Below are 12,924 nucleotides of genomic sequence, written 5' to 3' on the forward strand. Positions count from 1 at the left end.
CCATACCATAGGTCATGAGCAGACACAAACCTAAGACATGGTAATGTCCTCATGCTTGAAATAGTGCAGACAGTCACATTATTGTAAAGGAAAGGCGATCACTTTCTGTATCCTTTGAAGACACGCATTTTGCTCTTTCCATAATACTCAAATAGTTGCTAGAAGGGAAACATTCCATAGGATCTTCCCTTTTTTCTCCATGGAACCAGCATTCCAATAATTCAATGAGCTTGGCTGGGAAGACCCATAAAATTTCAAATCTAGGTAAAATATTGCTCCATACCTCTCTAGCCACCTTACAGTGTATGAAAATATGGTTCACCGATTCCCCGACCTCTATGCAAAGTCCAAATGACCGATAATCAACCTCTGCCGAACTCTCAAGAAGTCAACCGTCTGAATTTTTTCAAGGACAGTGGCCCAACCAAAGGCACGTACCATGGGCGGGGCTTGATGTCCCAAACTTTAATTACTTTGGAAGATATAGGGCAAGATACAAGTTGGGCTGCTGAAATTGAGTAGATAAAATTATCGGTCTACAATGACTCCCAAGGAAGAAGAACATATGAAATAGAGTGGCACAAAGAGAAAAATATTTGGAGCTTCAAGAAGCCCTGAAATTTGGCAAACAGTGATTGGCATGTTCAGAAATCATAAACACCATCACTTCATGATGAGAAACCAAAAACTTCCCATGACTGTTCACAAACTTGTGCAAGGCACAGGAAAAATGTGGATAACGTGACAGGATTACATGAATGACATAGCCAAATGGATAACGGTTTACTTGTAAGAGTAGTATTCAATGACTTCTCACAACTTAAAGCCTACATTTTTGGGTGACCAGCTTTGAATCTTTACTTGCAGTCTCCAAGAAAAATGCTCATAAGACAACAGAAATATAAAACATTCACAGAACAGCATGCTCCTGTTGTAGACATACATACAGCATATTAAAATCAGAAATCTATATTAGAGAAGCTCCCCGTCACCAGGAAAGGTAGTACGTAATGACCATAAAAGATGCTTCCGGACATCGTGAAAGAAGAGGCCTATATGAATTATGAAAGATGCCAATCTGAATGGAAAAAAGCAAAGAACAAAAACTCAAATGCAACTACATAAAAGAATTGTCTAACTATAAAATGCTCTCCAAAAATGCAATTAATCAGAGCATTTTATAGAAACAACTGGCCGTGTTCTGCGTTTCTGATTAAGGGGCGTCCAATGCTCTCCAAAAAATTCAATAGTACAAATCTGATTAAGGGGCGCCCATTGCATGTTATGAAACAATTAATGGTTTACGGGTTGGATTCCTGCATGATTGGTAACTCAGACTCTTCCTTGGGATTATTACTATAATTAGGCATCCATCGCAAAAGGCATTTCGTAGATGGTCCGTCGCATGTCAGAGTGTGGCTGAAAAGCGAGCCTGTGTGGCTGCTCTGACGTGTGACAGACCATCTGCAACGAGTTGGCTGCTCTGACATGCGACAGACCATCAACGAAATGCCTTTTGGGATGGACGCTAGCAAAAACCTTATCATCATCGTCATTATTAGTATCACCTTCATTAAAAACCGCAGATTTATTACAGCAGGAAAAGGAGGTGCAAGGAGGGAAAAGATGGGCCAGAAAAAAGAGAAAGTAAACACCCCCCCCACCCCGGCGGCGCCCAGAGAGAGAAGAGGCAACTCCAAAACCAAAGGTCAATACATCCCTATCTTCGCCTTACCTAGCAAAAATAGTTGACCACATTGTTAGAACTTCTAAGGGAATGTTTAAAACAAGGAATGAGATTCCACTTTTTTTAATGATAAGTAATGAGATTTCCTCCCAAGCCATGAAGCTCTAAAATACAATTGGCAGAACAGTAAGAAGCTGATTACACTGAACTTTTTTTTATACCGAATATTACATTTGTTAGCAATCAACACGACCCTTTTTGGAAACCATGTTTGCAACGAACAGAACTCCCTTCACAGTTGATGACGGTTTAGTGTCACATTAAGAGAGTCATTTCAAATTTGAACACATTGAAAGCCGATCAAAGCAATGTTAAATCCCAACTGATTGAACATGAATAGATATCTCATAACCTGATTGACTACACACCACCCCATACTTAACCTGATTCTCACGAAGCTTCCCTTTGCCAGAGAGCAAAAGGCCCATCAACTCCACACAGAGAGAAACATCAATTTGACAAAAACAAATGTTGATGTTTCTTAGGGAAATTTTTGTAGAAAAATTGTTTATGTCAACTGTATTTCTATCTTTAGAAATGACCAATGAGAGACGCAAGGGGTAAAATAGAAAGTCTTGCTGATTTTATATCAACCACCAAATGGAGATATCGAGCCATGTACATCAGTTAGTGGCCAGGAGCTGTATAGCAGGCAAGCTTATACAAAAATCCAAGGTGAATAACATATAAATGAAGGGGCATTTTTGGGTCATAACAACATTTTTAACATGTTTTGCCTTGCTAACAAGCTAGCTTTAATTGTAATAATCAGTGTTTCAAAACGGGGATGCGGGTCAAAACGCGGCCGAAGAAAATCCTAGTCGACTCGGCACGACGCGGTCGAGTACTTGGTCGACGTGGCTGAGTACTCGGTTGACGTGGTCATAACTCGGGAGAGTCAAAGGAGACTTTATTGACTTTGTAAGACAAACAGAGGAACACAACGATAAAACGCCGAAAGCAACCAAGGTAAGAGGAAGTTGACTCGGGGGAGTCCGCAATGATACGGGGGAGTTTTAAAACTATTACTAACAATAATTTTTCCTTTTGCTAAGATAAAAAAAAACTGGTTTTTCGCATGACAATTCCAAACCCAAGTACTTACTACTGTGTCAATTCTTAGAAATATTGAACAAGAAGTTTTTAGAAAGAATAATTGATTAAGCAATTAAAATAACATGGGGCATGCCAACACAGCAAAGTTTTTTGCTTACAGAACAATTCCACTCTCCATTGGAAAATCTATTTGCTGGGAGCAGAGCGTGGCAAATCCAAGACACTATTACCATGTAGAAATTCAACAACACACCCGAACCTACTCCATGTCCTTTGTATGAGGGGCATCCAAGATGGCGGCGGGGGGGGAGGGGGGGAGAGGGCGGCGAGGGATGTTATTTCCTCTTCTTTTGTTTTAAGCTGTAAATTTCTACTTTTTCTGTAACCAGTTGTTTAAAAAGTAGATAACTATACCTGAATATACTAAATAGTGTAGATATTCATTCCTTTTTTTAAACTTGTACCTTTTTAGGTAAGTGCTACATTATGAATGCTAAATCTGACTTGCAGGATGACAGTTCCATAACGTTTAAATGGGGGCAGCTCAAAAGAAAAATTATCTACTGGCACCTTTTTTTTTACTTCCCTGAATCCAAAGTCAAAGAGCTTTTTAACAGCATGCATATTTCATCAAGTCAAAGATTTCTATTGTGTCCAATACGGCTTCGATAATACAAGCAGAACAATACATTTCATAATTTATAATGCGCCATGTCTAAAATATAATAGAGACATCCATTTTCAAGTATTATAAGCTGTAGTAATTTCATAAGTACAGGAAATAAAAAACAGTAAAAGGAAATAAGTAGCTATATGCATACTACTTAATAAGATATTCAAAAACATCCAGTTTGTGCGACTAATAAGATTTTCTAGGATTTAATGAAGTACATACCCATTATTATCAAGGTCAAACATTTTAAATGCCACCGAGAAGCTTGCCTCTGGGATGCTGAGTAGGGTGACAAAAAAAATGTACCTGTTACAAAGTAATGAAAACAGATTGCTTCCAGAGATTGAAAGTAACTTCACGAACAAAAACTTGATAATAAATACATAAATATATATATTTTGAAAGTGCTACGGGCTGAGAAAAAAACTTCTACATTTCATATCTATTTGTGAAGATAAAGATGACAGATTGGTAACTTACTCTGGAAAAGATATAATTCCATCATTGTTGGTATCAAAAAGCATAAAAAAAGTTGAATTAGCACAGTGTAACTCTCCATTGCGTGGCTCGCCACTCAAGTAACCTTCTCTGATGATATTCGATTCAGAAGGAGGAAAGACGGGAACAATTGCTCGCATCAAGTCTGCTGGCGTCATAAATAGCTCTCCTTCTGGGTTCCGGAAAGATGCAAAGTATTCAAAAATCTGGAAAGGAACATGGCAAAAGAGAAGAAATAATGAGTATAATATACCACTGCATAATAGACATTAGCTAGTTATACAAACCATAAAGTTCACTGAATGCAAAATAAGAGAACACATATTGACTCAGAGCTATGAACAGATTGAAGCTCAAGGAGCCTGACATAAAGTCATAGGGTAGAATTGATTGGTAAGAAATAAGCTTCATGAGAAAAAGAGAGTAACCAAAAACAATCTTTGATGACTAAACCAAATCAAACCATAAAATCTAGAAGGAAGCCAAAACAAGGAACTGAAAAAAGATGGAAAAATTATTATCTTTAGTAACAAAATGTGTCAATAGGCAGTTCATATAACCAACACAATAGAAATTTTTAGTCCACTACCATGTTGTTTAATAGTAAAGTAATACCAAGGCCCAAAAGATAACACAAACCATGTCTGTTAACATGTACTCAAGAGCAGAAGATATCCAAATGCACAAATTTATGACTAGATCTATTAAATCGTCAGAATAAACAGGCTAGAATCCTGAATAACAATATAAGGTAAGCAAGATATTTGGCAAATTCAACCTGTTAAATTCCTTCATTTTTTCTGTCAAGCAATACGAAAAAAGATTAACTAAAAGGAAAAACATTTTACAGAAGGGGCAGATGATTCCCATTACGAAGAGAAATCCTATCTACACACTTTTTATAATGATATCCTATTTACACCCTTTCTCATCAGTTTCTGTAACAAAAGGGTGTTTTTCCCTTTTTCCCTTCATAATGGGAATAGATACCGAAATGTTTACGTTTCCATCCCCACCGAAACGATACCGAAGCCGAAACCAAAATCAAAATCGTAAGTGCATTAGTGGTATACTATATTAGTATGTGTTGCATGATTATATCTATATGAATATGTAAAATGTAGTGAACGTGTGTATATATATATGGGGAAAGTGATTGTGAGCGGCCCCTCATATAAGCTTATATGAGGTGACCGCTAAAAACATGGTGGGCCCACATTTTTTGGGTGATCCGAACCGGTCATTTGATAGGCCCTGACATTGATAGGGGGTGCCCAAAAAATCAGCTCCATAGGATCATCCCAACCCTTCGTACTGTGGAGGTGAAAGAGGGGAAAATGGACGGATAAGTGGGCAAATTTATACCCGCCCATTTTCCCCTCTTTCACCTCCACAGTACGAAGGGTTGGGATGATCCTATGGAGCTGATTTTTTGGGCACCCCCTATCTATGTTAGGGCCTATCAAATGACCGGTTCGGATCACCCAAAAAATGTGGGCCCACCATGTTTTTAGCGGTCACCTCATATAAGCTTATATGAGGGGCCGCTCACAATCACTTTCCCCTATATATATATATATATATATATAGAGAGAGAGAGAGAGAGAGAGAGAGAAAACGGTTCCTACACATATGTGTAGAGAGCTCTCTACACACTAGCTTAAAATACAGTGGGGGCCCACATTGTTTGGGTGATCCAAGCCATCCATTTTAAAGGCCCTCACATAGATAGGGTGTCTACAAAATATCAGATCCATAGGATCATCCCAACCCTACGATTTGTGGAGGTAAAATGGATGTCTTTAAAGCTTCACAAATTATTTCATTTTTTGCCTCCAAAGTTCGAATGGTTAGATGATCCTATGGATCTGATTTTTTGTGGACACCCTATCTATGAGAGGGCCTTAAAAATGAATGGTTTGGATCACCCAAATAATGTGGCCCCCACTGTATTTTAAGCTAGTGTGTAGATAACTTATCTACACATGTGTGTAGGAACCGTTTTCTCATATATATATATATATAACATGTGAAATGTAGTATATACTGAATTATCAGACATGCACGACAATGCATACCATTATGGATGGTTGTCTTGCTTATGCGATGGTTTTTAATTGTGTATTTGCGTCTATTCTATCATTTCTTGAAGTTTCATCATAAAATCCTATTATTTACAGCTGTTTCCATAGTCATACATTTCCATGATTTTACAGGATTTTCACCGAAATTTCCAACAGAAACCAAAATGTTTCCATTTCTATGACGACTGAAACCGAAATTTGAAACCTTGGTCATACCATGTGGGCTAGGGGTGCAACTCAGCTCGGGTTGGGTCGGGTTGAGGACAACCAGAACCCGACCCAAGCATCCATTTGCTCAACCCGAACCTGACTCAACCCGAGTTCCAACCCGACGAGGTTCAACCCAACCCAACCTGAGATTTTAAGCTTAAAATATTTAAAAAATTATTAAAAATGTCGGGTTCACTCGGGTTCTGGGTGCAACTCGGGCGGGCTCAACCTGAACCCGACGGGTTCAACTGGAAAAAAAGTCAAATTGGGTTGAGTTAAGGTCGGGTTCGGGTTGGGTTTTCTCAACCCGGGTTGAGTTCGGGTCGGGTTCGGGTTCGGGTTGAGGGCTTGGGCAACCCGACCCAAGTGAACCCGACATTTTTAATAATTTTTTTCATTTTTTAAGCTTAAAATCTCGGGTTGAACTCGGGTTGGGTCGGGTTCGGGTTGGCAAAAAGGGTTCCTCAGGTCGGGTCGGGCTGAACCTCGTCTGGTTGGAACTCAGGTCCGGTCGAGTTCGGGTTGAGCAAATGGTTGCGAGGGTCGGGTTTGGGTTGGCCTCCACCCAACCTGAGTTGCACTCCTAACTCGGGTCGGGTTGCCCAAGCCCTCGACCCGAACTCAACCCAACCCGATTTTTTTTCCGGGTTGAACCCGTCAGGTTGGGGTTGAGCCCGCCCGAGTTGCACCCTAATGTGGGCCACCAGATCAATGGCCCCAAACGCACAAATGTGCCATGCAGGACCTAATTGAATTCAATTGTGATCATTAGGGTCCCTAAGACAGAATATATATACCCAAAAGTAAGGCATACACATATTATGATGGGATTTGCTTTCGTCCATCACAGAAGGCATTTCGCAGATGGGATGTTGCATGTCAGAGCAGCCACACAGGCTCACTTTTCAGCAGATTTTGTCTTCATTCATGAGGTGGCTGCTCTGACATGCAACAGCCCATCCGCGAAATGCCTTCTGCGATGGACGCTAGCAAATCCCTATTTCGATTGTGTTGCATCATTCAATTATTTTTCTATTTTCTTTCTTATTTTTGAAGTTTTCTTTAGCCCACAAAATTCATATTATGGCCTTCGATATCTATATGTATCACTGGCATACATTGCTTTTGTGTCATAAATATGTATTTTCGGGGCTTTAATCCTTGTATGCAAGCCAAAAAGATGGTTTTTCCAAGGAAAATAGTCCAATGAGAGAAGAAAAGACATCCCCCCCCTCCTCCTCCTCTATCCGTTGTAGCCGCCACTAGATGCCAGGCATGGAAGCGATCTCGAAGTCGCATTTGCCTTCACATGGGCACTATCATCATCGTCATTAGCAACATCCCCTTCCTTACCAAGCCCCCAATGCCTACCACTTCCAAAAAATTCACCAAATTCATGAGAACTCCTGGTGTGCCTCTCACATCACATCAGAGGCTTATCAAAATACACACACGGAGTACTTCAAACCATAGTTACCAGGATGGGAAACGAATTCGGGAAACGAAATGTGAAACGGAAACAGAAACGTGAAACGCGTGGAAAAAAATATAGGGGAAACGAGAAAACGAGAAAATCATATGAGAAACGTCTTAAGAAACAAATTAGAAGCGTTTCAGAAATGATAGAAAAAACACATGAAATACAAGGAAAATACGAAATATGTAGTTTTGTAGATTTAAATTTTGTTAATTTTAAATTCTATTTGGTTTTTTCTTATTTTCATTTATATTACAATATATGTTATTGTTTTCTTTTTTTAAATTTCTATTCCACAATATTTGATGTATTTTTTCCAAAATGATTTTCGTAAGTTCAACACATGTTTCCTACACGTTTCACATGTGTTTTCTACGAGTGTTGCATACATTTATCACGCGTTTCACACATGATTTACATAAGTTTCTCATATGTTTCCCATGTGTTTCGGAAACATTTCTCCAATTTTTTTTTATCGTGTTTCGGAAACGTTTGCGAAACGCATTTCCGATGTTTTAGGGGAAACGAGTTTCCCACCCGCGAGAAATGCATTTTAGGGGAAACGGGTTTCCCACCAGCCTCAGGAGTTTCCGGCAACTATGCTCCAAACCTATTCTATAAAGTATTCCATTTGTCAGTTGAAAGGCGCCGATGTTCATTTTTCTTTCAGGGCACCGCAAAGAACAAACGGACTACTTTATATTCAATAACAAGTCTAAGGGCCATAGAGAGCTAAAAAAGGGCCGGTAATAGGGTGTCCCAGGAACAACCTAATTCCTTTCACATTCACAGAATCACAGGCATCAAGATCACCTTCGCGAATTCCCCCGTAATCCTTGACGGCTTTGTGTCCTGGTAGCCAGCCCTAGTTCATTAAGAACTGACATTTCTGCGGATTCAAGGACAAGCCACACGATTCTTTGAACAACAATCGCGTAATCAATATCGCCTGTTATTGTCAGGTTTGGCCAGCCCATTTCCTTTCAGTATAAAATAGAGTTGTTAGTTTGCTAGAACAGGGCTTTTTTATTAGGAAAATCTATGACCAGTGAACCGGATTATCCCCTTTCAGAAGTTGGATTTTTTACTACTATACTACAATCAAATGATCATCATGTCGACACAATCTTCATTGATATTTCATGGATTTGTGCAAATTTCGAAGTACTAAAATGGATATCATTCCATGATTTAGTCGATTTCAACAAAAAATGGAATTTCACAGAAAAGTGGTTAAAAGAAAGGAGAGAAGAGGGATGTTTTTTTAAAGGATTTATGTTTTATAAGTTGATGTTGCAAGGTGATAAAGATCGGTGATTCTGTTTTGCTCTTTAAAATCTCATTGGTCAAACTACATTAGCTATTAAGGGAAAAACCTGCTTCCTCATAAAGATATTAGTGAATGTTGGGGAAAGTGATAGAACACTCCTTCTGGACTAGGAAATTGACTCCCCTCACCCATTCAAGAGTCTATGGAGATGTCTTTGCTTTTACCCAGTACCTTTGCCCCCCCCCCCCCAAGCTTGAGAAACTAGATGCTTGAAGCCAGGAAAAAAAGTGCCTTTCCAGGGACGGGATTTTGATGCTTATTTTGGTGGTCATGTTTGGGAATTGTAGAGATAAAGGAAAGGAGAAGATGAAGGTTTGGCAAGCACATGCGAGACACACACAGAGGCTAGAGAAGTAATTCTATTTTTCACCTCCACGAATTCTTCTTTTTTCACTTTCACTAATGTCGATGTGTCACACGACTCACGCCCATAATCAGCAAAACGTATGAAAACAAAATACGGCAAGCCAAAAAGACAGGTTTAAAATGTCTCCAATTCAAAAAACAAAACAAATAGAAAAATCCAAATAAGAGAAGATAAAAAATGATGGGTGAAAAAAAAAACTGTTGTATACATAAAATTGTAAAATACATGTCATCAAATTCTAAAAAGTAGAATAACAACCCATGATTTATCAATTCCCCATCATATTTAATTGAGTTACGCATTAAAAATTAAAATGTTATAAGACTTATGAAAGCGCTATGGAGTGTTCACATAGCCAAAAAATTCTTAAGTAACTCAGACTCTTCACCATCTGAGACTACGCAAGATCTCTATTTTGTTGTATTTCCTATGATGCACTTGGTGCTTACATCATATAATTGAATTCAATAATTTATAAGAAAAGACTAACTCAAAATATCCACCAGTTCTTTTTATACAGCCAACAATAAACCCCAATTCAACACATATCGACATCTCGTAGGCCCCAGGGTGAGCATGAAAACCCCGTATTTGCCTTGATCTTAATGAATTTCCTCAACAAGAAGAGTTCAATGGAAAGGAAAATGAGAAGCATAAAGAAAAAGAGCAAAAGGGGAAGGAGAACAAAAATCCCTGGTAGAGAGATACTCGTCCAACTCGTAGTTTTTTTTTCAACTTTTTTATTGAAGAAATGAATAAAAAGTTTTTTATTTTTCAAAGTTTTGAATCTTTAGAAAGGATTAATGAACAAGAAGCCAATATACATTTCTGGAAAAAGACTTTAAAATGTATATTTTGAAAATAAAATGCAACATTTTGCAAACATAGGTCACATCCCTGCCGTGAGGGATTAATTTATATGTAGTATAATGCATATGTTGCATTATCACTTCATTGAAGTAAATTCTTGTGAAGTTCAATACCTTTTCAGGAGGACTTCGCAACCTTATCCTTTTCTCATAGTTAAAGAAAACCCTCCTCCTATATGCATCTGCAATGAAAAAAATACCATTAATTAATATATATAATTAAAGAGAAAAGGGTTCCTGCGCTCGAGTGCTGCAAATAGGGGTGGGGCCACATTGGGGGGTGATCCTAAGCATTCATTTGGAAGGCCCCATCATGGATGGGGTGTGTACCAAAAATCAGCGCCATTGGATAACCACAGGGTGTCCATTTGTGCGGGTGAACATGGACAGATACTGTTTGTCCACTAATCTGCCCATTTTTCCACCCCACAAATGGACACCCTAAGCTGATCCAATGGAGCTGATTTTTTGTGGACAGCCTATCAATGAAAGGGCCCATCAAATGAATGCTTTGGATTCCCCCCACCCAATGTGGCCCCACCCTTGCTTCTGCACTCGAGCGCAGATAAGCTTATCTGCACTCGAGCGCAGAAACACTTTTCTCATAATTAAAACCAATTATTGAAAAATAGTTCTACGGTACTGTGATTAGGCCACTTAAAAATAAGGATGTTTACCTATAAACCCATAATTTATAAAATATATTCCAACTAGTCATTGAGAGTCATGATTTACCCAAATAGTTTAACATTTTTAAAAATGAGTATTTCCAATATATTCCCTAAATCCTACGCTTTTTTTTTTTGAATGGTCTCCCTAAATCCTACTTATTTTAATATAAAATACACACTAAACTTTTTTGAAAAAAATGTCCTTTAAGTAACTAAAAGCTCAATATTTTTGGTCAATTTTTTTATTCTAATTAAAATTATAATTGTTTAAAAAAGGATTGTAAAATTTTGGAATATTTTATCAACAAATGTTTGGTTTCATACCTAGGAGGCTTTTAGAATATTTATAAAAAAAAAGATGAAATTTTTTGGCTATATCATAGTTCTCAATGATTATTAGAGAACTGCTTTGCAAGTTAGGGTTTACAAGAAAAAAAATCCCTAAAAGTATAATGTATTTATATATGATGAATGGTCCAGGTTGGGCACCAATAGCATGAATTTGATATTTGTGAACATCATCACCATGTGATTAACATAGTTATGTGAGTGTGCCACGATGATTACATATTTACATAATGGTCAAGTTTTACGGAAATAAAAAATAAAATATTCTTTCAGATATTTTAGTTTGCCCAATCATATCATTCAACTAGAAAACGCAATGGATATTGACCAATTGATACGTATCAGCGGTTTTTGGAATGCTGGTTAAAACAAGGTTGCCATAGCGGGAATCGAAAGCGGGAATCGAAGGCTCCCAGGGAAGAATCCTGCTTCCTTGGGTTAAAACACCTGGTATCGAGTGTCAACTACTGAACTACACCATGATGACCTAGTCGAACAATTAAGGTTCAACAAAGCGAAACACTAAAGTTATACCTAGTCGAACAATTAAGGTTCAAACAAAGGGAAACACTAAAGTTATCTTTTCTCCCCTAAATGGTCACTCAAAGATCTTCTAAACTGCCTTCACAATCAGGTTGGGAATATGGATGAGTTGGTCCAGTCACTTCTTCCAGGTTTACTGGTAGATGTGATTATCTGGTTCTCCTTATGTAGTTGTTAAAGTATAAAAGAATAAATAACGCCTTCTCCAACAGCTTTTGGAGTTACTAGTTGTTTCACATGGTATCAGAGCCAAAGGTCCAGAGTTCAAACCTCCTTGATAGCAAAAATCCACATGCAATGGCCATACCCAAAAGAGGGGCCACATGTGCTAAGTGTAGGCCAACCCTAGAAAGAGGGGCCACACGTGAGGGGGGGAAGTATAAAAGAACAAATAACGCCTTCTCCAACAGCTTAAGGTTTTGGCTTTACTGGTTGTTTCACAGTAGTGATTATTTATCATAAATAAGTCATATCACTATAAATAATTAAACCAAAGCATACAATTACACTTTATTTTCGTATCAAGTACAGAGAAAGTATCTTAAAGAAAAGAATATAAAATTGTCCATAGAAAGACTGCTTAAATCAAGCACCTCTGGTGTTGGAAGCCAAGTCAACATAGAACTTAACTCATTCTCAGAATTGGCACCCTTATCAGCTAGAAAACTTGTCCATTGATATGCATACAAAAATCTCTAAAAGGCAATGAGACATATGACCAAATGAGAGGGATGAGATAAGGTGAACCATCTCACGATACCTACAGATACCGCCACAGAGAGAGGCAAATAAAGGCTTCTGTTGACATCAAAATCGATCTCGGTTACTTTCATCTATGTCTAATTCGTTAGTCTTCTTTGGGCATGAGAATGTTAACAACAAATTGATGGAGAGATGACATTAAAAAAAAGTAACACAAATACAGAGCAAAAGGTGATAAGATGTAGAGAGAAAAAGAAGGATGGTGCCTGAGAACTCGAGACAAGAACATGCAACTGTGGCATTCGTAATGGTAATATCAAGAGGTGGGAGATGGGAAAAAGGCAAATAA

General features: G+C 38.2%; 1 protein-coding gene across 2 annotated transcripts in view; it reads right to left on the minus strand.

Moving 5' to 3' along the window:
• LOC143856105 (calcium uptake protein, mitochondrial-like) overlaps positions 1-12,924 on the minus strand; it is a 29,935-nt gene that overhangs the window by 15,834 nt on the left and 1,177 nt on the right. For both annotated transcript variants that reach the window (XM_077366165.1, XM_077366164.1), the window contains exons 2-4: positions 10,426-10,493; positions 3,957-4,180; positions 3,699-3,782 (exon numbers count right to left, since the gene is read on the minus strand). In XM_077366165.1, coding sequence (XP_077222280.1) covers positions 3,699-3,782; positions 3,957-4,180; positions 10,426-10,493 — 376 coding nt within the window. The remainder of the gene's footprint in view (positions 1-3,698; positions 3,783-3,956; positions 4,181-10,425; positions 10,494-12,924) is intronic.

This window comes from Tasmannia lanceolata, unplaced genomic scaffold, assembly GCF_043159265.1.
Source record: "Tasmannia lanceolata isolate RefF3 unplaced genomic scaffold, GAP_Taslan_0.1 ptg000023l, whole genome shotgun sequence".
Lineage (NCBI taxonomy): Eukaryota > Viridiplantae > Streptophyta > Magnoliopsida > Canellales > Winteraceae > Tasmannia > Tasmannia lanceolata.